We start from the raw sequence: 25,135 nt of genomic DNA, 5'->3' as shown, positions 1-25,135 counted from the left end.
AGCACAGTGTCTGCTACATACTATGAACTTAAAAAATATTAGTTGACTGACTTACTGACATTTCCAAAGCTATCATTTCAATTAGGTCAACCCTCTATTATTTCTATCACATTCCATGCCCAACTGTGATAACAAGTATTCACTTCCTAGCCCCTATCTGAAACATCCTTTGTTTCTCTCTCTGCCAATGCTAATCCTCAGATCAAAATGCTCCATTTACCCTAACCTTTCTAGGACCAACCTTAAATCTTCACAATGACTTTTCCTTTTTTCTAAATTCCCTACAAATCCAAAAGATGAAAACCCCTGAAAACTACATATAAAGGCACATAAAATCTTTATCACATCATTTCACAGAATCAATGTTAAGAGCTAGATGGGCTCAGAGATCTTAGACCAGTTCTCTCATTTTACAGTTAAGGAAATTAAGGCCCCAAGAAGTAAAGTGACTTATCCAAGGTCACAAAACTAGAAGCATGAACCAAACCCAGATCTTCTGATATCAAATCTAGTGTTCATTTCCACTATATAAAAAAGTCACTTTAGGGATCAATAATCACTTTAAGACCAAAATCTTCTTTTTGTGAAATACCAAATTAAAGTTCCCCAAGGAAAGTAAAATATATACAAAGAAATGTAAAAGCTTGATTTTCTATTTTCATCTCCACCTACTGAAATCCTCACCTCCAAAATCCAACTGAAGTGTTTCCTCTAGAAGGCCTTTGTGGATTCCCCTGATAGCAAAAATGGCACATCCCACAATCTCCGAAGCCTATAAGCTGGACCTTTCTTATACATAAACAAGAAAAGCAGATCTGTTCAATTATCACTATTCAATCACAATTTTACTGAGGGCAGGGCTTTTATAATGTTTCATCTTTACATCCTCAACATCTAGCACACAATAAGCACTTCATACAAGTCTGCTGCATAGAACTGACCATCACTCAACAAGAACTTATTAAGTCTCCATGCTATGCTAAGTGCTGGGGATACAAAAACAAGCAAAAAATCAGTGCCCTTGACCTCAAGGAACTCACGTTCTATTGAGACAATATGTACAGAGAAAAAAATATACAAGATTAATACAAGGTGATGGGGGAAGGAGGGAGTGAGAGGCAGAAAGCACTAGAAAGATCTCATGTGGTGCCTGAACTGAGCCTCGAAGTAATTTAGAGGCAGAGAGGGTTATGCTACAGAATATTTCAGTCACGGAGATAAAGAGATGGGAGAAGTGTCATATGTGAGGAGCAGCAACAAGGCCAGAATGAGAGAAAGGATGCAAATAAGGTTAGAATGATAGGTCAGGGCTTTCAAAGCTAGACTGAGACGCTTAGAATTGATCAAAGAGGCAAGAGGGAGTTATTAGAATTTACTGAGTAACAGTGACATGGTCAGACTTACACTTTAGGGAAAATCACTTTAGCAACTGTGTTAAGGGTGCATTAAAGAGGACAGATGCTAAAGCAGAGATGGCAATTAGGAAGCTATCACAGTAGTCTAGGAGAGAAGTGATGAAGTTTGGAACTAGGGTGATGGCACGGGAAGAGAGAGAAGATAGATACAACAGACAGAGATAGAAACTACACACCTTGGCAACTAATTGAATTTGTGGGGTGAGGGAGAATGAGAAGTCAAAGATTACTCCTAATAAGCTTCAAACCTGGGTGACCAGAAGGAAGATGGTGCCCTTGACAAAAAACAGAGGAGATTGGAAGTAGAAGTTGTGTTGTAGAAGAAAAATAATGAGTTCTGTTTTGGATATGTTGATTTTGAGATATACACAGCTGACATCCAGTTTGTCTAATAGGCAGCTGGAGGCATACAAATGGAGCTCAGGGGAGAGATGAGTGATGGAAAATTGGGAGTCATCTGCTTAGAGATAATTAAAATTGTAAGAGGTGGTATGGTTCCTAAGAGTGTAGAGAGAAGAGAGGCCACAACAAAGTCTTGAGAAGGCATGACAGAAGATGAACCAGCAAAGGAGAATGAGAAAGAATGGCCAGAATGATAAGAAGAGAACTAAGGGAAAGAGTAATTATGCCATGAAAAACACAGAGAGGGAGATAGAGTCATGGAGAAGGTGGTCAAGAGTATCAAATGTCGTAGAGTGGTTGAGAAGATGAGGATTCAGAAAAGCACATCAAAGTTGAAAACTAAGAGGTCATGGATAACTAGGGAGAGGGCAGTTTCAATTGAGTGATTAGGTCAGAAGCCAGACAGAAAAGGTTTGAGGAATAAAAGGAGAGGCACTGGGTATAGGCAGGCTGTTCTGATAGACAGTAACTGTGATAGGGAGGAGAGATATAAGGATGATAAATTTAGGGTGTGAAAATATCTAGGAAAGACTTTTTCAGGATGGAAGAGACTAGAGTGTTTGTAGACAGCAGGGAATGAACCAGTACAAACGGAGAAATTAAAAATTAGAGAAATACAGGGTTTGATCACCGGGACAATCTACTGGAGAAGAAGAAAGGTAGATAAGACTTAAGGTACATGTATAAGAGTTGGCCTTGATGAAGATAAAAGTCACTTCTTCATTAGAGAATGGAGTCAAAGATAGAATGATGGATGATGTCAATTCCTGAACTAGGGTGATGACTTGAGTAGAAAGAAGGGGACAGATGGGAGTTTTTCAGATAAAAGAAGGGTAGAAGATGCTACTCAGGGCAAATGGTCTCTATTATCTCAAAATTCCAAAAGAACTGTGTTTTCAAATATTTAAAAGTAGATCAGTAGGAGAGAGGAGAAGGCTTGGTAAAGTTAAGCTACATAAACAAATAACTATAATACAACACAATATTTGATAAATCACATCAAAGTAGGGGATCTTAACTTATTTCATATCTTTAGCAGTCTGTTAAACACTATCGACCCCTCAGAATATCTGTTGCCTACATTCATAATTGCCAAATTTCAGTAAGAGGTTATAAAAAATAAGTATGTAATTTCTTTCCATTCAAGTTCACAAACCCCATGACATTTATGGTTTGTGGACCCTGAGTTAAGAAATCTCACAGTATAGGAACAAAAAAATATTGTGGGAATTAGAGAAAAGCTCACTTTCAGTCTGTTGAAGAAGGGAAGGGGACAAAGCAAGCAGGATGAAGGGAGTGACATTTGAGCTGGTCTCAGAGAACGAGTATTAGTTCAACAAAAATAGATGGGGTACAAGGTACAAGCTGGAACACAACCAGAAAGGCCATGCCATCACCTCAATCTACGTTCTCCAAAATTCCTATTTAAACATCACCAGAAAACTAACTCATTTTCTCACAAAGTGAAAGGCTATATCTGGGTGTGGGGGGTGGGTAGGAAGGTGGATTTAATAACTAACTAGGCTCCTCCAAGTGGCAAAGGCACTTCCCATCTAACATCCCCCATTCCCCACCTCCCAATAAATGAGTGTCCTCTGGATGTTCTAAATCTCCCAAGGTACTCCACCCAAGTCTGCTCTGTCTACCCTGTTCTAAAATTGACATCACTATGCTCCTCTCCCACAGAATCCCTACATTGTACCAAAAATGTAGCTGCTTTGAATTATCATTTCAGTGTGTCCAGTCCTCCTTTCCTCTAGAAACCAGCTTTACCAGTTATCGGGAGTCAAAAAGTCCCCACTCTTATCAGTAGAATAGGTTAAGTACACAAGAGCACAGTAGTCAATGACTATAGCAATTTACTGTTTGATAAACCCAGCTTCTGGGATAAGAACAAACGGCTGGGAAAACTGGAAAACAGTACGGCAGAAACTAGGCACAAACCAACATCTTACACCTTTTATCAAGATAAGGTCAAAATGGGTACACAATTTAGACATAAAGGTGATACTATAAGCAAATTAGGACAGCAAGGAATAGTGTACCTGACAGATCTCTGGAAAACAGAAGAATTTATGACCAAACAAGATACAGAGAATATTATAAAATACAAAATGGATAATTTTGATTACATTAAATTAAAAAGCTTTTGCACAAACAAAACCAATGCAATCAAGATTAGAAGGGAAGCAGAAAGCTGGGAAACAATTTTGAGAGCCAATGTCTCTGATAAAGACCTCATTTCTAAAATATAGAGAGAGCTGAGTCAAATTTATAAGAATACAACTCATTCCCCAACTGATAAATAATCAAAGGATATGAACAGACAGTTTTCAGATGAAGAAATTAAAGCTATCTATAGTAATACCAAAAAATGCTCTAAATCACTATTGATTAGAGAAATGCAAATTAAAACAACTCTGAGGTACCACATCACACCTATCAGATTGGCTAACATGACAAAACAGGAAAATGATAAATGTTTTAGAAGGTATGGGAAAATGGGAACACTAATGCATTGTTGGTGGAGCTGTAAATTGATCCAACCACTCTGGAGAGTAATTTGAAACTATGCCCAAGGGACTATAAAACCGTGCATACCCTTTGATACAGTAATACCACTACTAGATCTTTATCCCAAAGATCATAAAAATGGGAAAAGGACCCACAAATACAAAAAATATTTGTAGCAGCTCTTTTTCTGGTGGCAAAGAATTGGAAACTGAGGGGTTGCCCATCAGTTAGGGAATGGCTGACTAAGTTATGGTATATGAATGAAAAGGAATAGTGTTGTTTTATAAAAAATGATGAGCAGCTCCACATCCAGACAGACCTCCAATCTGAATGTAGATTGAAGCATATATACTACTATTTTCTCTTTTTCGTTTGTTTGTTTTTTGTTCTTTCTTTCTCGTGATTTTTCCCTTTTGTTCTGCATCTTTTATCACAACATGACTAACATGGAAATACGTTTTAAAAAAAAACAAGAAATGATGAGCAGGCAGATTTCAGAAAAACCTGGGAAGACTTACAATGAACTGATGCTGAGTGAAGTAAGCAAAACCACGAGAATATTGTACACAGTAACAGCAACACTGTGTGATGACCAACTTTGACAGACTTAGTTCTCAGCATTGCAAGGATCTAAGACAATTCCAAAATACTTATGACGGAAAGTGCTATCCACATCCAGACAAGGGAGTGTGGTGCCTGAATGAAGATCAAAACATACTATTTCTTCTCTTTTTTTCTTTCTCCTGGTTTTCCCCTTTTGTTCTGATTCTTTTTTCACAACATGATTAATGTAGAAATGTGTTTAATATGATTGTACATGTATAGCCTATATTAGATTGCAGGCTATCTTAGAGAGGGGGGAAATTTAGAACTCAAAATCTTACAAAAATGAACACTGAAAACCAAAACAAACAAGTAAATAAATGAATAATTTTTTAAAAGTCTCCACCCTTATTCCCTTGGTATAGAGGGAACCACTAACTTTTTTTTTTAATAATAGACACATAACTGTTTATTGTAATACACAAAATCTTAATATTTTATATATATATATACATATATATATATACATATATATATATAATATACATATATATATATAATATACATAATATAGGTATCTTTTGTGGTTACTTTTCTTGGAATATGTTATTTCCCAACTGCTCCAATTAGAACTTAAGCTCCTTGAGGTAGAGGGCAGATTAGTTTTTGGTCTTTGTATCCATATCACCTAAAACAGTGAGTGGCACATAATAAGCACCTCATAAATGCCAGATGAATTCCTTTTCAATGGTTTTTTTTTAATTCGTTCTTATTTTTTAAAATTAATTTATTTTGATTTATCAACAATCATTTCCATAAGCTTGAGTTTTAAATTTTTCTCCTCCTCCGTCCCCCACCCCTCTCCCCAAGATGGCCTGCAATCTGCTTTAGGCTATACATATACATTCCTATTAAACATATTTTCGTATTAGTGATACTGTAAGTAAAAATTAGAACCAATAGGAGGAACCACCAGAAAGACGAAACAAAAAACAACAGAAGAAAAAAATAGCAAATAGTATGCTTCTATCTGCATTCAAACTCCATAGTTCTTTCTTTGGATGCGGATAGCATTTTCCATCATGAGGCCTTTGGAGATGTCTTAGATCCTTGTATTGCTGAGAAGGGTTAAGTCTATCAATATTAGTATCTAACTGATTATGTTATTCCCTTCTTGAGCCAAATCTGATGAGAGTAAGGTTCAAATAATGCTCATCTCCCTCCCTTCTTTCCCTCTGCCGTAATAGGTTTTGTGCCTTTCCCTGTAATTTACCCTTGTCCTGCCTCCTCTCCTTTTTTCTCAGTATATTTTCTTAGATCAGATTAATCCACTTATTTGGATCCACTTAACCCACTTGCTTAGATTATTTTTATCATTACATAAAAGTCAACTTATACCCACCCCATTTATATATACCCCTTTAACATGGTGCAATAACAATACAGTTCTCAAGGGTTACAAGTGTCATCTTCCCTTGTAGGGATATCAACAGTTTGCCTTTATTAATAATACGTTGTTTCTTTCTGTCCCGTTTACCTTTCTATGTCTCTCTTGAGTCTTGTATTTGAAGATCAAATTTTCTGTTGAGCTCTGGTCTTTTTATCAGGAAGGTTTGGAATTCCCCTATTTCATTGAATATCCATCTCCTCCCTTGAAGAATCATGTTCATTTTTGTAGGGTAGTTGATCCTTGGTTGTAATCCAAGATCCTTTGCCTTACAGAATATCATATTCCATGCCCTATGGTCTTTTAATGTGGAAGCTGCAAGGTCCTGTGTAATCCTGACTGTGGTTCCATGATATTTAAATTGTTTCTTTTCTGGCTGCTTGAATTTTCCTTTTGCCCTGGTAATTTTGGAATTTGGCTACTAAATTCCTTGGTATTTTCAATTTGGGATCTCTTTCAGGTGATCAGTGGATTCTTTTTACCCTCTGGTTCTAGGACCTCATGGCAGTTTTTCCTTTTATGATTTCCTGAAAGATACTGTCCAGGCTCTTTTTTTCATCGTGATTTTCAGGTAGACCAATAATTTTTAAACTGTCTTTCCTGGATCAGTTTTCCAGGTCAGTTGTTTTACCAATAAGGTATTTTACATTTTCATCTATTTTTTCATTCTTTTGTTTTTGTTTGCCTGATTCTTACTCTCTCATAGAGTCATTAGCTTCCATTTGCCCAATTCTAATTTTTAACAAATTATTTTCTTCTGTTAGATTTTGTACCTCCTTCCCCATTTGGCCAATTGTATTTTTTAGGGACTTGTTTTCTTCAGTGTTCTTTTTTTCCAGTTGGCCAACTGTATTTTTTAAGGACTTGCTTTCTACAGTTAATTTCTGTCTTTCCTGTTCCAAGCTACTGACTCTCTCTTGCATACCTTTCATTTTTTCTTCGACCTCTCTCATTTGACTTTTAAAATTCTTCTTGAGCTCTTCTAAGAAGGTTTTTTGGGCTTCAGACCAGTTCACATTCCCTTTTGAGGTTCCAGATGTGGGTTTATTGACAATGTTGTCCTCTTCAGAATTTCTGCTTTGAACTTCATTCTTCCTATAATAAGAATCTATTGTATGTTTCTTTTTGCTCATGGTGTTTGCTTATTTCCTGGCCTTTAAAGAGATTGGGCTCTCCTGCTGGGGAGCAGAGGGCACTGACCCAAACTTCTTGTGTTGGGAGCCTAGGGCCTGGTCACTGACTTTGTGTGCTAGGGCCTCCAATGCTGGCAGTTGGAGGCTTGTAAGGTTCTGGCAGCTTACCTAGTGTTGGACTGGAATCAGCAACACTGGAACTCTAGGAGTAGGTATTAGCTAGTGTGGCTCCCAGAGAGTTCCTGCTCACCCAAGCCTTTCCTTCCTTTTGCTTTCTTCAGCTCCTTTCAGATAGATGTTGCAGGATGTTCATCTGCCTGGGGCCCCTTGGAGTGCTGCTTCCCTTAGTTTTGCTGAGGCACTGGGACACCTGGTTGCTATAGAATGCCAAGCCACCTGGTGGTTTTCCAAGCTGGTTTCCACTGGTTCCCCCTGGGAACTCACTGAGGCACTCGGGGGTCCTGGTGTTGGTGTCTGCCTGCTCCACCACCAGGGTTTCAGGATCTCCTCCTGGTATGCTAAAGTGGGGCTTTCTACTAGCTTGCTGGGACGCCTCCAGTTCTGTACTGCTTTCCTCCCCCCAGGGCCAGAGGGGCCTTTGCCTTTAATCCCTCAAGCTACCTGGGCTACTGTACTGCTGTACCCCATCTTTCTTCTGGTTCAGCTGTTCCAGCATTTTTCCTGGGGTGATATTTTCTGGGCTTTCAGAGGTTAATAAGGGATGGTAAGAGTGACTTACTTCTTACTCCACCATCCTGGCTCCAGGAACGGAACCACTAACTTTCACCTCAACCTTCTAATGAGTCCTACACTATTGAAGAGGGAACACCACAATCTTAGCGGCAGGGTTCATTCACTATAAGTATTATAACTTGGAAAAGTGTTCTAGGACCACCTTCCAAGGTAAACTGACCCTACCCTGATGATTAAGGGGGAACCTAAATAATACCTCATTTTCCCATCTACCCTTTTCCTAGCTTACCCTAGAAATATGTGGCTGTGAACAAATATTATTTTAATTTGTGTGAATGGCTTAAAAAGTATATGTGTGTGTGTGTGTATATATATATGTATATATATATGTGTGTGTGTGTGTCTGTATTTATATATAACATGCATTCTAACAACAGATATGTATATCATTAAATAGTTAAAATTTCATTGTGTGATGTGATTTCTACACTGATGATCATACATGTTCAATCTATATTAGACTATTGTTTACATAACATGCTCATCACCCCAAAATTTTAAAGGTGGAGAACATGGATGGCCAGCTGTCCAATCTAGCTTAAGCAAAAGTATAATAGGGGAGTGATAGGTAATGCAGTGTGGTACAGTGGGAAAAGCAATGGCTTGGTAGTCAACACAAAGGCTTCGGCCCTGGCTTGTCATTAACTAGACATGACCTTGGGTTGCATCACTTCCCCTTTCTGGAATTCATCTTCTTAAACTATAAAATGAAGGAGCTGGACTTGATCTGTGAGGAAGTTCCTAATTCTAATATTGTATTATGCTAAAGGTAGAGTGGCCGGATGAGGTTCAGAGTCTGGAATGCCAGGCTAAAAAAAAGTAGAACATGGTACGGTCTTGAAGGTTAACACAGAAGAGTCAGACTCAGAGGAAGATTAATAAGACTGAAGCGAAAGTAGTAGTATTCAAAAAAGATTTGGTGAGAGGGCAATACTTCTATAGCACACTGAAAAAATAAGATTCAAACTGTCAAAAACAGGATTCAAAATCTGTTCAAAGAACTAGTGATATTTAGTCTGGAGAAAACCAAGGGAAAATGTAACATGCAGAAAGTTCCTAATTATCAGAGCAATTCCAAAAACCAATGACATGCCTCAGCAACTAGTCAGGAAGCCCATCACTGGAGATCACTGGAGATCTTCAAATGGAAAATGGATGACCATTTTTCAGAAGTGTTAGAGGAGAGATTCATGTTCCAGGCATGCACTAAATGAGATGATCTCTGAGGCTGTCTTTTAACTCCACAATGTGAACTGATTCAACCATTATATAGAGCAATGTGGAACTACGCCCAAAGGGCTATAAAACTATACATACCCTTTGACCCAGCAATACCACAACTAGGTCTATATCCCAAAAGTGATAAAAAAAAAAAACCAAGGAAAAAGGAAAATGACCTACATGTACAAAAGTAATTACATTAGCTCTTATCTGGTGGCAAAGAGTTGGAAATTGAAGGGATGCCAATCAATTGGTGAATGGTTGAACAAGTCGTGGCATGATTGGTAGGACGCTCTCAGAAAGACCCACATGAACTGATACAAAGTGAAATGAGCAGAACCAGGAAAACACTGTACACAGTAACAGCAATATCATAAGATGGTCAATTGTGAATGACTTAGCTAGTCTCAGCAAAAAAATGATACAAGACAACTTTGAGGACTTATGATGAAAAACGCCATCTACCCATAGAGAAAAAACGGATGCAGTCTGAATGAAGACTGAAATCTTTTTTTAACTTTCTTTATTTTTCTTGAGTTTTTTTGAGGGGGGAGGTCTATGTTTTATTTTATAACATGACTAATAAAGAAATATGTTTTGTATGACTACACATGTATAATTTATATTGAATTGCTTGCCTTCTCAATGAGGAGGGATGGAAAGAGACAGAAAGAATATGGACCTTAAGGTTTTAAAAACAAATGTTAAAAATTGTTTTTACATGTAATTGGGGAAAATAAAACATAAATAACTGCTTAACTTAAAAAAAAACTCCCTGAAATGGGCATTAGTTTCAATTCTGAAGATTACTATGAAATTATAAAAGCATTCAACTGGATAAAAACTATACATATGCTTACTGTAGTAAAAGAGAAATGAGTTCACCTTTAAAAATTAAGTATATATGGGGTCTACTATGTGCTCAGTACTACTCTTTACACTTTGAGAAACAAGTAAATGAGCCCTCTCCTTAGGTGGTTTATGATCTAGTTGAGGAGCCATCCATCACAAAGGCTAACTCGACTAACAAAGTTTTGAACTAACAAATGATATTCTAGTCATTTGAAATGATTATGTCCAAGCCCTGCTGTAAAGCTAAGAAATTCCACTTTGATATGACCTGGTTGACTGCCAATTTATGATACGGTTATTATAAAACTGCCTCCTAGACAGTCTTACTTAATATTGTGTTTCAATGGAACTAGTATTAGGCAGCATATGTCTATGCCTGAGATAAATGTCAAATTAAAGAAAAATGATAAAAAGTTTAAGTCTTTAAATGGCTACATATTCCTTATTCTACTCCCCTTAATTACTGATTTTTGCCATCAAATGAAACAGCATATTATCTAATCAGATCATATATTATCAAGTGGCACAATCTTTCCCTTCTCAATTGTTTATGCCCATGACCTTTATATACTTTCCATCTTTAGTTTATTATTTCTAATACTGGTCCTAGTAAACAGGTAACTGAACTAACCATACAAGTCTCCACTAATTTTAGGATCTAAAACAATGTATCTGGCCTTTGTTATTTAAAGTTATCTTTCTTTTGGATTACAGTTAAGGTCTCTTATGAGGAGGACCTTGTTGACAAGTAATGACTCAGCAAGTAAAAGGCTTGTTTACATGTTCTCTCAGATGCTCTAATAACTATGCTGTTAGCTGAAGTTGGGTTTACTTGGCCTATTACCATATATTCTATTTAAATATACAAAAGGCAAATTGGAAAGTAGGTGATAGCAGGCCATTTTCATAACCAAAATAATCTTATTTTATGGCAAAAAATTTAAAGTTCAATTTCTCCACTAGGCATATTTAAGTTTTTACATCTGTCTGATAGCCTGGTGTATTAGAATCAGAACTTTCCTGGATTCCAACCGGTTTCTGTTACTAAATACTTTGTGATACGGAAAAGCCACTCAATAGTTCCGGTACATTTTCATCTTTAAAACCTCAAAGGTTGAACTGAATGACTTTTCAGGGCAGTGATTCATAACTTCAAAGTTGCTAGCTACCTTCATTAAAGATGAGATGGAAGACAATGATGTTTCCATTAACATATAATATTTAAGGCTTTAAAGAACTATCCTTTTTTTTCTTCCCCACAGAAGGAATAGCATTGGATAAGAAGTACATCTTACATGATTTCCATAACTTAAAAACAGAATAGAGTACTCTAATAAACATTTTCTTCCTTCGAATATCTGTTTCTATCTTATTACATATTTAAATGAAATCTTAATACTTCTTACAAGCTAAGACTTCAGAATTGTCCTCTCCCCGCAAAAAGGACCAGATTAAAAATGGCAAAACTCTTTAAAGGTTATAGGATATCTTCCCAAGAAAAGTACTTAAAAAAAAAACCAAACCACAATAATTTAAAGGGGAATAAAAGTGGTTCTAATGTTTCAATTAACTGAGAGCATAATAATCTTCCTTACTTAAGAAAACCTAATTGTAAAAAAGTATATTTAAGACGTAATCTGTTTCAGATAAAGATACAAACACTTTAAGCAAGTTTTAACAATAGCATTTAAATAAATCATATCGGTCTGAATATATCTTGCACTTTGCTCCCAAAACTGATATATGTAAAATAATGCCTATTGGCATTAGACAATGAAAAAAATATTATTTTACCTGGCTTCCTGAATTCAAAGAAATTTTGTTTTCTCTAAAACAAAATCTTTATTTGGGGCTACCTATATCAGAACAAATATGCCCCTTTAGTCCATATTACTATGAAACAAAGAAAATCATTTTACCATCATATATCTAAAGCCTACAGGGGGCTCAGAGAGATGACTAGTCTGCAGCCATACTGCTGAAAGGAGTCAGGGCTGTGCCTCAAACCTAGTACTCTGGTTTCAGATCTAGTTCTCTTTCTACTACACTATGAAGCCTCCCTGTAAGGCTTTTAGATACATAACTGCAGACAAGTCATCTCTCTTCATTTGAAAAGTGAGAATAATATTTGTATTATCTCACAGAGTTATTGTAAAGAACATGTTTTTAAAAGCTTACAGTTATCAAACGGGAAAAGGACCCACATGTACAAAAATATTCATAGCAGCTCTTTTTGTGGTGGCAAAGAATTGGAAATTGAGAGCTGGGGAATGGCTGAGCAAGTTGTGGTATATGAATATAATGGAATACCACTGCGCTACAAGAAATGATGAACAGGTTGACTTCAGAAAAACCTGAAAAGACTTATATGGTCTGATGCTGAGTGAAGTGAGCAGAACCAAGAGGACTTTGTACACAATAACAGTCAAGTTATGTCATGACTAATATTGTTAAACTGAACCCTTCTCTGCATTACAAGGATCTAAGACACCTCCAGAAGGCTCGGGATGGAAAATGCTGTCCACATCCAAAGAAAGAACTATGGAAGTCCAATCGCTATCACTTATTTTTACTTTCTGTTGAGTTTTGTTTCATCTTTCTGAGAGTTCCTCCTATTGGTGTTAATTTTTACTTACAACTTCACTAATGTGAAAATATGTTTAATAGGAATGTAAATGTATAGCCTATATCAGATTGTGCACCATCTTGGGGAGGGTGGGGGGGAGGAAGGGGGAGAAAAATTTTCAACTCAAAAGCATTTGTAAGTGATTGTTGATAAATCAAAATAAATTAATAAAATTTTTTACAAAGCTTACAGTTATCATAAACATTTTCATAAAAGTGAAACAAACAAACAAACAAAAAAATGGTCAAAATTACAGCAACGGTTTCCATTTCTTTTCCTGAAAGGGTCCATACTGGCATCCTGAAATATTTCACTTATTTCCTTTCATTAGCACAGTTATCACCAAAAAAAGGTGTAAAATACTTAAGAACTTTTGTGTCATAATATGTGATACAGAATAGGTATTCAAAAAACATTTAAATGAAAACTCAACAATATTTCTATGACCTAGAAGCAACTAAACAGATCTTTAAACACTTAAAAAGACACACAACTTGACAAACAAAAAGAAATATACAACTTAAATACACAATTGAAGTTTTCTAACAGTAGCTTCTGTGTGATAGGTTATGCAGCACTAATTTCTTTTCTTTTTTTCTTCTTTTTAACTTTTTAAGCAATTGGGGTTAAGTGACTTGCCCAGGATCACACAGCTAGTACATGTCAAGTGTTTGGTCTGAGGCCACATTTAAACTCAGGTCCTCCTGACTTCAGGGCCAGTGCTCTATCCACTGTGCCACCTTCCTGCCCCTGCAGCACTAATTTCTAACTGAAGTTCAGAAAAGAAGGAGGTGAGGAGTAAAAAGTACACAAAATGATTACTCTGCTCTTCAATTCACTGAGAAAGGCTTAAAAGGGTGTTTTCTGGAGATGATTAAATAATGGATAAGAAGCAGCCCGTCAAATTGGCAGAAGTGTATTCCTACCATAGGGGTTGGCATACCACATGCCCACAATCAGACAGAAAGACCTGTGAGTAGTAGGTCTGGTTGAGAGAAAAGAAAAAGGAAGACAAAAGCACCAAACAATTCCTGGGCAGTCTTGGTAAAAAGCTCTGAAGCTGAGAAAGTAGACTGTGAAGCTGACTGCAGAGTTCTAACAATATAGGATAATAATCTGTATAGTATATACAATCTGAAGAAATGAAGGAGTAATAAGCAAATACACTACTTATGTTCAAAAGCTAATGTCTTTAACCTAAAGAGCATGAGAATATCCAGAAATTAATGCCTTGGCTTCCCAAAGCTAATTTGGGAAATAACTTTACATAAAAAGAACAGAGAAGTTTCATTTGGGTTGTCAAGAAAGGTATTTAATGAGCGAACTACAAAGCCCTAACTTTTTTTTCTTTGCCATTGTTAAGTATTCAAATAAACAATAAAGTTCATACCAATTCTGCCACCTCCCCCCAACAATATCACAGCTACAACGTTCCCACTCAACTTCAGATAAAAGCTTACTTAAAATAAAGACATCCAAACTTCTAAAATTTCAAACCCTCTTTCTGGTATATGTCACTTAGCTGTCCTGACTCCACTGCTCTTTACTAGAAAGTCACAACATTTACTTCAAAAAAGTACTATATATTTTTTTAAACAAATACCAAAGACTGTTTAATCCTGTGGCTGTCAAGGATGATCTCCTTTTCCTCTTTAAACAAATTTCAGGACTAGTATAGGTGGTGCAGTGAATAGAGTATTGGGCCTGGGAAAATTCATCTTCAGGAGTTCAAATCCAGCCTCAGATACTTACATGTGCTAAGCATGACCCTGAGCAAGTCACTTAACTTCAGCTTGCCTCAGTTCCTCATCTGTAAAATGAACTGAAGAAGGAAATGGCGAACCACTCCAGTATCTTTGCTAAGAAAACCTCAAAAAAGGATTATGAAGAGTCAGACACAACTGAAAAATGACCAAACGATAAACAAGCATTTTGAGGGCAGCTAGGTGGTACAGTGGATAGAGCACTGGGCCTGGAGTCAGGAAGACTTGAGTTCAAATTTGTCCACAGGCCCTTATTAGCTGTGTGACCCTTGGCAAGTCACATAATCCTTTTTGTCTCAGTTCCTCATCTGCAAAAATGAGCTGAAGAAGGAAACGGCAAACCAGTTCAGTATCTTTGTTAAGAAAACTCCAAAAAAAAAAAAGAAAAGAAAAGAAAAGAAAGAAAAGAAAACTCCAAATGGGGTTATGAAGAGTCGGACACTAGTGATATGACTAAATGACAACAAAAGGACTAGTACAGTGGTGAAGGGGTAGAGGCTGGTGAATTTCTTGAGTCTGCAGAATCTGAGCTGTGGATGGGCTCAAGTCAGTGGGGATGCCTACAGCAAATCCAGCACTAACATGGTGAGCCCCCAAGAGGAGAGGGCCACCAGGCTGCCTACAGAGGGGAGAACTGGTCCTGGGTGAAAAAGCTGACAAGGTTGAAGTTGAAAGTTTCTGTAATGATCAGCAGGAGAACGGGCCTGTGTGGTCACTGAAGTTCTAGCCCTGGAAGGAGACCCAGTCTCAAAATAAATAATCTACTTCTACTGTCTACTTTTTATTATAAAATATTATTAAATTCCTCAATTTTAAATAATACTTCAGTATATAATCTTTCAAAAACCACTTAAAATTATGTCAATCTCATAAATTATTTTATCTAATGATACTTCAAAAATCCATGACTCCATCAATGTGGATAATGCCAATTAATAATAACAGCAAACATTTATATAGTGTTTACTATGTGTCAGGAACTTTGTAGATGATGAAACTGAGGCAGAGGTTAAGTGACTTGCCTAAGGTCACATAGCTAGTGTCTGAGGCTGAACTAGACCTCAGGTCTTCCTGACTCCATGCCTAGAGCTCTATCCACCGTGCCACATAGCTTGTCAACACAGACTGCAACTGCTTTTGCCCTTAACATATAGTTTTTAAGAGTTACAGACATGTAGTTCATCACCAAATCTATACTCAATGCCCTTCCAAGAAGGCCTGACCTCATGCTCCACTAATTTGTCTTTCAAGAATGAAGCATCTAAATAATTTCTTCTCAGGACCCACATGTGACAGAATGAATTAAAAAGCATTTATTAAGTGCTTCATATGTGCCAGGCACCATACTAAGCGCTAGGCATACAAAAACTTTGGTGCAGCTAGGTGGCTCAGCAGACAGAGTGATGGGCCTAAAGTCAGGAAGACCTGAATTCAAATTCAGCCTCTGATACTAGCTGTGTGACCCACTCTGCTTGCCTTAACACTGGAGAAAGAAATGGCAAACCACTCCAGTATCTTTGCCAAGAAAACATCATGGATAGTATGGTCCATGGGGTCATGAAGAGTGTCATGAATAACAGGTATACAAATGCAAGCCAGCAAGACAGTCCTTGTCCTCAAAGAGTTTATAATTTAATAGGGGAAGACAATACATACAGTGAGTAGTAACCAGGAAAGAGAAATCAAACGGAATGGTGACTGAAGTCATAAAATACTTGATTAACACATTCATTCCAGGAATGATAGTACTGATGTGATTACTGTTTTCAGAGCTAGATAGAGTTGGAAAGTGGAAGAAGAGGTGGAGGATATGTGGCAGTAATTGCAGTATGATTCAGAGTTCTATGGGCAGAAATTTGAGTTCCAGGTAGGAGGTGAAGTCTGGGGTACAGGTGGCATGGTATGGAGATGGTTAAGAAGTAGCAAAGAGATTAAAATTTCAGTTTTGTTTGACTTTTCTAATTTTATATTTTCTGCTCATATTTTAATTCCTTAGTCATGCTTAGGTTAGTCTAATGGCATTAGTCATACAGAAAATTTCTCTTTTATTTGATTTAAAGACAAGGATAGTTAATGGTAAAATAAAAACAGAATCTATACTGGACTTGTCAAATTTAATTGCTGCTTAGGAATAGTCCTTAAGAAATGAATTTTGAAAACATCAAATCACATACAATTATAGTAATAAATAGAAAAGCACAGTCAATATTAATATTTTACTTTTTAAAAATCATATAACATTTATCTCAAGGAGTTCAAAGTACAACACAGGCATACTCAATCTAACATTGGTCATTTGTTCTGTGAAAATGAAACCTTAGGTGAACAAGGTAACAAGGGGGCCATACTATTAGTACAACTGAAAGATATTTTTCAAGGAGAGGGGAAGAGTCTACTGTAGAATAGGTGACACTGAAGCACTAGGGGGGATGCAGAAAAGTAGTTAAAAAAGCACACACTCCCCCAGGGAGTCTGACTAGCAGACTGAACTACGATGAGCAGCCAAGCCAGAGAACACTGGTTAGACACTATACTGGAGTTTGGCATCATTAAAGTAGATTTTATACTTTATTATCAAATTGTTGTGAAAAAAATAAATTACTGGGATATATCTATACATATATATGAGTAACTTTCACAATGTACCTGGGAACCAGGAAGGTGGAAATTATTTATAGATTGTTAAACCAAAGAGGTTATGCAAATTACCCAAGCCATGAGAAAAAAGTATACATATGAGAAGTTAAACACAGATTATTTCTTCCAATTCAGTCTGGTAGGTTCCCTCACTTAAAAACCTAGTGAAAAATTAAGTGATAAAAACAATATAATTTCTAAAATTCACCAAAGAATTAGTATAAAATGTAGCTTCTTGGCCATTTAACTTCTTAACTTGCTAACACAGGGAGTAAACAAATATTCACTAAATATCCATTATGTACCTAGCATATGGCTAGTTGCACTGGGAGATTAAACATAGAAAAACTAATTGCTGCACTCAAGAAGTTTACATGTGAAGTAAGGGCAGGGCAGTACCTTTTAAAATGACAAATTATTGTTGCAAAATAATGGTGAAAACCTCATGCCACCACAAAACTGAAGCAAAATAACAGAAAATGAAACGAGTGGGCAAAATTTTAAAAGCATGAACATCTCTCTCATATACATATATATGTATTTGTAATTTACATGTGTATAGAACTTTAAAGCCTACAAAAGGCTTCTTCACAAACAACCCTGTGAAGCAGATAATATATTATTCTCATTTTACAAATAAGGTAACTAAAGCTTAGAGAGTTAAAGCAATTTGACCAGGGTTAGGGTTAGAATCCAGATCTTTTTACTCTAAATTCTACATTCACTTCATAACATTACATTGCCTCTCCAAAGAATAAGTAAATTATCATATCCTAAAAACAAGCAGAATATTCCAACTTCCTTAACCAATAAGGGTTGGAGTCCAATGATTACTCTCTAGGCAGCTAGGTGGTGCAGTGGATACAGAACTGGACAAAGGAAAACCTGAGTTCAAGTGCAGCCTCAGACACGTACTAGTTGTGTGACCCTGGGCAAGTTACTTAACCATGTCTACCTCAGTTTCCTCATCTGTAAAATAAGCTGGAGAAGGAAATGGCAAACCACTCCAGGATCTTTGCCAAGGAAACCCAAATGGGGTACAAAGAGTCAGACACAACTGAAACGACTGAACAACAACAATAACAAATCCTTCTGTCAGTTGTAAAAATTAGAAACCATTATTTGGGGTAAGAGCTAATGAAGTTTTTTAAAAAAATAAAAAAACCCTGAGAAATGGCATATCACTCACAAATCCTTAAGTAATTTAATTAAGGAAACTGGCACTGAAATGCCATTTTCTACACTTGTCCCTTGCTAGGAATGATGGGTTTGGTTCCTTATAAAATAATGTTGGAAGTGAAAGGCAAAAATAAAATTAGCTTGTTCTTTTAAGGAGATTCTCAGGGGATATCAACTTTTGATGGAACCAATGGTTTTCTGAACGAAAATAAAGGAGGAAAGATGAACCCAAATGAGTTTGCATATCAATTCCAGGAAGATTTTATTATCCCTACTATGTCAATATTACTCTTTTAACTTTTTATTACCTCAACATTTTTTGACTCATCGATAAGTGTCTTCAATATGTTTCAGTATGTGGGCATTTATACAGGGTGTCCCAAAAGGCTTACTGAAGTTTGAAAGTTTGTGGTTTTAATACTGCACTAAGATTTCTGGGACATGTACATATTCTGTATTCTCAGCTAGGTTAAGACCTTTAAGGATACGAATTGGTGACTTATGTCGAATCCTGATAGGGCACAGTGAAGTGCTCTCCAAACAGAGAGGTATTCAATAATTTTAAACTATGACATGCATTTCTTGCAAAGGAAGATAAAGTTTAAAATCACCTATACTTTAAGACTGAAAACAATAGTATCACCAAACCATAAACATCAAACACAAAGAATCTGGGAAAAAAATTTTTGTTTAATTCTTACTGGTAACTTTTGTTTTAACATCACCTTAATTTTTGAATACATCCCTCCAACAACTGCCAAGGGCCATCCTTTAAACAAGAGACAAAAAGCAGTTCAGCAACCCCAACCAATGTATAAACACAATCATCTTCACAGTAAATGCACTGTTCCAGGCACAGTCCTCTCAAAATCGAAGGGAGGTGCAACTTCTCAAATTTAAGAGTAATATAAGGAAAAGAATCAACAAATATTAATAAAGAGCAATTATTATTACAGGGTGCAAAGAGTTGGGTTAGGCTTATGAGAGTCACAGAAGACAAGACAAAGTCTCTCCATCATCATTCAGGAAGATAAGGCAAACACATGAAAAGTTAAATAACGCAAAATTCAAACAGCTCAAGACAACAGGAGAAGAGATCTTACAAAGTAGTATATGATTAATCCCCAAACTAATCGAATAAAGTGTTATTGGCGATGGGGGGAGGATTGGTGGAGACAGGGATTTTAAATTGAACCTTGAAAGAATATGGTTAGGAAGAAGGCTTGGGGGTGGGGGAAAGCAAGAACAAAAGTCTAGAGGCTAAATAGCACAAAGCATGATGGAAAGATAATGAGGAAACCAGTTTGGCTGGAACAAGGTTCTGGGAAGGGGAGATAGAAATACAGGTTGGGGCCTAAACCAGACTACGAAGGGCCTTGACTGCATTTTGTAGTTTGCATTAGTTAATGGAAAAGACAGACTTTGAACAAGAGAAGGGCTACTTTATGCAGATTAACCTGGTGAAGGAATGAAGGGTGCAGTCCAATGAAGAGAGACCAGACAGAGAACAACTAGGAAATAAGGGCCTGAACTGTAATGGAGATGGTGAAGAGGATGGGATCAATTCCATAAAAATTCTTTTTAGTGACTGACTGGACATTCGGAAAGAAGAGGAGCGAAAGGTTTGAAGACTGAGAGACTGAAAGACTGGTAGTTCCACTAAGAGAAATCCTCAAGCTAGGAGAAGCTTCCATTTTTGAGTGTAAAATGAGTTCAACTTTCAGACATGCTGAATCTAAGATGATAATGAGACATCCAAGTGGAAATGTTTAGTAGGCCGCTGGAAACATGGGACTGGAACTCAGGAGTGGTAGGGGAAGCACAGGGCTGGAGAAGTACATGATTATTATTGTTGCTATTAATGATAATTATCAGCTAATGTTCTCATAGCCCTTACTATGTGCCAGGCACCACACCAAGTGTTTTACAATTATTACCGTATTTGATTCTCACAACAACCCTGTGCAAAAGGCATTGTTATTATCCCCATTTTATAGATGAGGAAACTGAGGCAGACAGGGGTTAACTGACTTGCCCAGGGTCACACAGCTAGGCAGTGTCTGTTGAGGTTGAATCTGAACTCAGATCTTTCTGACTCTAGGCCCAGTGCTCTATCCACTGCACTACCCAGAAGCCTTGATTTGAAGTCCACTATAGAGGTTACAGTTGAAAGCACAAAAGAGATGAGATTTAAGGGAGTACAAAGTGCCTGGAAGGCACTGAAGGAGAGTTACATGAAAAACCAGGACAGGAAAGAAACACAAAAATTATGGTAGGCAAGAGCTGGAGGCAGAGTATAGGGAATGTGAAGGATCAACAGCCTCAAGAGAACTCAATGAGGTTAAAGAATAAGAAAGTCAATGGATGCGTCAATTGCTAGGAGGTAATTTGTGGCCTTGGCCTTTTAAGAGTTAATTCTAGGGGTGCAGCTAGGTGGCGCAGTGGATACAGCACCGACCCTGGATTCAGGAGGACCTGAGTTCAAATCCGGTCTCAGACACATAACACTTATTAGCTGTGTAATCCTGGGCAAGTCACTCAACCCCATTGCCTAGCCCAAAAACAAACAAAAAACAAACAAACAAAAAAAAGAGTTAATTCTAGCAAAGACTAGGATATGGAAGCTAAGAGTGAAGTCTGAGAAGATCAGGAAATAAAGGTAGCCACTGTAGACAACTTGTATGTTTCATCTGGCAGTGCAAGCCAGAAGAGAAAAAGTTTGGGAGAACTTTGTATATGTAATGCCTAGTCACCAGAAAGGCATAAAATGGGGGAACAAATCTGAAAAGAAGACCCCAGAGGAAGGGGATCAAAGGCACTGATACAGAACCTATTCTTTAAAAAATTCCCAAAAGTACAAGAAGCATTGTGGTACAAGGATATCTCTCCATTTATACAATAGGTGTAAAGGGATAAGTAAATCAAACTTCACCAAACTAGATGATTAAGTCCACTTAATTTGAACTTTCGCTTAAGTTTTCCCATTGCAGAAATACTCATACTTTGTCGGACTGGCAAAAAACAAACAAACAATGGGGCTACAAAGAAAATAAGCATTACCAATCACTAAAAATCTAATTATCTCTAAGGTCATTAAACAAAGATTGGCAATTTTTCTCTGTGTATAGGTAGAATTTTAGCACAGCTATCTGACTATATAACAGAGGGTTAATGTTTGGGGAATTTTAATGTCTTCACAAAAGCTGGGACTATATAGATCAGCTAATACAACATTTAAGTCACCAATAGGGAATTTCATCGCTACAAAAAATTCCAGCAGTGTGTTTCTGCCCATTTGTCTCAAAAAAACCCAACAACAACAAAACCAAACCCTAACCAAAAGCTGAACTCTTCCATGTGTATTATCTCCCCCCATTAGAATGTGAGCTCCTAGAGAGCAAGGTCTTGCTTCCTTTTCTATCTGTATTCTCCAGCACAAAGTTAAGTGCTTAAAGAATGCTTTACTTATTCATTCATTCAACAAACATATCTATGTCCCCACACATATATACACATATACACACATACATATATCCGTGTAGATTTATATAGGTACCTATACTTATGCAGTTATATATAGCTATATAAAGATTCCATATACAAACATACAAATCTCTATATATCTCTGTAGACACATGGGGAACTATAGCTATCTCTTTACAGATCTATAAAAGTGAATTGTCAACGCATGTCAGTGTGCGAGTTTTACTTCGCACACTGAAAACAACAAGAATCCTCAAAATGACTTTGCCCCTAACTGGCTGCTTCCAAATCTTGACATTGCCTCCATTTAAGGGAGCCCGCGCTCGGACACGCCGCACCAGGGGGGGCCGGAGCGCAGGCAGCCGGCATTCCCGAGCCCCGCAGGCTGGCGGTGCGCTGTGCGGACGTTGTGTCGGCGATCCACGGCGGCTCCGACTCGGGCCCGGCCGCGCCGCCCCGCTCCTCCCTCCTCCCCCAGGGCCGGAGCTTTGCCGGGAAGCGCGAGATGCAGTTCCTCCGTGCACCCGGGCCGACGGACCCGTCTGTTCGTTAAATAAATGCCCGGCTGCCCCCAGCCTTCCCACAGAGAGCGGGCCCCCGGCTTCCACCCCCTCCCGCGGCTCGGTTATTTCGCGTTCAGGCGCCCCCGACGCGGGGCCCGCGCTTAGGCCGGGCTGGCTCCAGCCGGAGGCCGCGGCGCGGGCCTAGCCGGCTGGGCCGGGCCGGGCCCCCTCGCTCCCGCTCCGGCTCCGGCTCCCGCTCACCTCCTTCGGGACGAGCTGGTTCTCCTCGCCCGGGACCATGGCTCAGGCTCGGCCCGCGGGCGACGCGAAGAGAGGGGCGGCGGTTCTGGGCCTCACGAGAAAGCGGCTGAGCCGGGCATTCTCCCGCCGCCCTGACTCCGGCCACTCGCGGAGGCCTCGGCCCGAGCCTCGGACGACAGCAGGCAAACACCAACACACAGCAGCCCCACCGTCACCGTCGCCGTCGCCGTAGTCGTCACCCTCGTCGTCGTCGTCGTAGCCGCCCGGCCCCTCCCCCGGACTACAGCGATCAATGGAAAAATGGCGGCCGGAGCTCTCGCGAGACTTAAGCCCTCCCGGCCCCGCGAGCGGTCGGCTCCTGGGCCAGGCGGACCCTGCTCCCTCGCTGGTCCCCTGCGGGGGGTCCTGGCGCTGCCCGGCCCGGGGCCGAAATGGCCTCCAGCCCGAACGAGAATGGGCCGCCCCCTACCAGCCCGGGCCCTGCCCCGCCTGACTGAGGCCGCGGCCCACTCCTTCCGTTTTCCCCGTCCGGTAGCTTCCTTGTAACGGTGCCCCTGCGGCCGCTCCTGAGAATCTGCCCATCAGACCCGCGGCCACCGTCCTGTCTCTTCCCTGGCTGGTGGGCCCCGGTCATTTCCAGGCAACTATCAAGTCAGCAAGCAGTCAGTGAACATTTATTAAGCGCCTACGAAGTGCCAGGCACTGTGCTAAGTGCTGGGGATGCAGAGAAAGGTCAAAGACAGCACCTGCCTTCGAGGAGTTGACAACATGCGCACAGTAATGTGCAAACATGCCATGTAGCCGACAAATGGGAGAGAATCCACCGGGGGAAGTCATCAGAGTTAAAGGAAAGACTTCCTGTAGACGGTGCAAGCATTTATTTAAACGCCTACTATGTGCCAAGCGGAATACAAAGGCAAAAAGCGTGGCACCTTCTCTCGGGGTTCATGTGATGGGTTTTGATGTTGTTTTGTAATTTACAAGAGCTTTTCTTAAGGCGTGGGCTGAATAGATGGCTGGCCATCTTGTCAGAAGGGTCAGGGTTCCAGTGCTGCCTCTGTTACAGATTGGCTGTGTGACCAAGGGGGTGTCACTGAAGTCAGTTAATAAACAATTAAGAGCCGGTCCTTAGGCGCTGTGCTAATCACTGTAGATACAGAGAAATGCAAAAAAGACAGCTCCTGCTCTCCAGGCATTCACAAATCTAAAGGGCAGCTCTCCCCAGCATCTTTCTGACAGGATAAATTGCAGAAGATTTTGGAGGGAGGATTCTCCACACTAGGAGTTCCCGTATCGATGAAATCCCAGGTTTGTCTTGGAACCATGCCAAGTCCTCAAAAGGGGGGAGCAATTCTAAAGTGCTCCAGGTAGTGCCAGGTTCCTCACAAAAGAAATTAGACTCTTAAATGTCAAGCCCTCAGCAATTATCTTCCCTGATTAACCCAGAACTGAGAGATCCTCTCTCCCCTGACCATATGCATCTCTTAATCTTCTTTGCACCTCTACTTCTGTCTGGTACTTTCATCCCTAATTCTGCACTGCCTGGGTTTATTTCACCATTTGGGGGTACAGGGTGTCCTATCTCATCTCATTGCAGCATCACTAAGCTGGTTGAGCACCAGAGAGACCTCTGTCTCCTCTGTGGTTTCTAGCAATGCACATAGTAGGCTTTCAAATGTTTCCTCTTTTGGGGGGAATTATTGAATGTTTTCTGCCCTTTAGGAGGTAATGGGCTGGGTTGGAAAGGATCTTCACTCATCATGGGAATTAAATTGAGGCAAGCTCTTAGAGGTCTTCTGAGCCAGTATCTTCATTTGTCAAGTTATCGAACTAACACTCTGAGAAGGGGAGAGGTTGTGTCCCATGGGTGGTCAACTATAGTGGTGATATTCAGACTCATGTCTTCTGACACCAAGTTTAGCATTTCCCACCCCAAGGTCAGCACAACATTTTGCATGTAATAAGTATTTAATAAATATTGAAAGATTGAATTAATTGAGGCAAGTGTGCAGTGAAAACATCCTTAGTGGTTTGCAAATCTCCATAGCATCTCTTTTGTAACCTCTTTCAGGGACCATCAATCCATATAATGAAGTTCTCATCTCTAGTAAAGCTTTTATCATTGCTAAAGCCTTGTTCAAATTAGCAAAACTGATATGCTAAGGAAAAGCTTTGGAACATACTTGTTTTGTGATCCATAACCAGTAGAAGAAAACAGTAGCTAATTTCCTTTTTTTATTCTGTATAGAATGTCAAAAGTTTCTCTGGCCCTGTCTTAAATCTTTTTAATTTTTTTTTTTAGCATAGTGGTTTGGGCTTCACCTTGTATAAATCTGCACGTGTTTCAAGCTTATCATTCAGTAACTTCTGATTCTTCTCTAGACAAAAGATCAATGAGTTAAT

General features: G+C 38.9%; 1 protein-coding gene across 3 annotated transcripts in view; it reads right to left on the bottom strand.

Annotated features, from left to right (window-relative positions):
* Positions 1-22,956, bottom strand: part of USP47 (ubiquitin specific peptidase 47) — a 108,630-nt gene extending 85,674 nt beyond the window's left edge. For 2 of the 3 annotated variants that reach the window (XM_021001973.2, XM_021001975.2), the window contains exon 1: positions 22,733-22,956. In XM_021001973.2, the coding sequence (XP_020857632.1) occupies positions 22,733-22,771 (39 nt within the window). In that variant the 5' untranslated portion in view covers positions 22,772-22,956. The remainder of the gene's footprint in view (positions 1-22,732) is intronic. The other variant, XM_021001974.2, reaches the window with a different exon arrangement.
* Positions 22,957-25,135: the final 2,179 nt, after the last annotated feature.

Source organism: Phascolarctos cinereus, unplaced genomic scaffold (assembly GCF_003287225.1).
Source record: "Phascolarctos cinereus isolate Bilbo 61053 unplaced genomic scaffold, phaCin_HiC Scaffold_9;HRSCAF=440, whole genome shotgun sequence".
Taxonomy (NCBI): domain Eukaryota; kingdom Metazoa; phylum Chordata; class Mammalia; order Diprotodontia; family Phascolarctidae; genus Phascolarctos; species Phascolarctos cinereus.
Note: the sequence above shows the minus strand (reverse complement) of the source record. Positions and strands in the feature narration are given on the sequence as shown.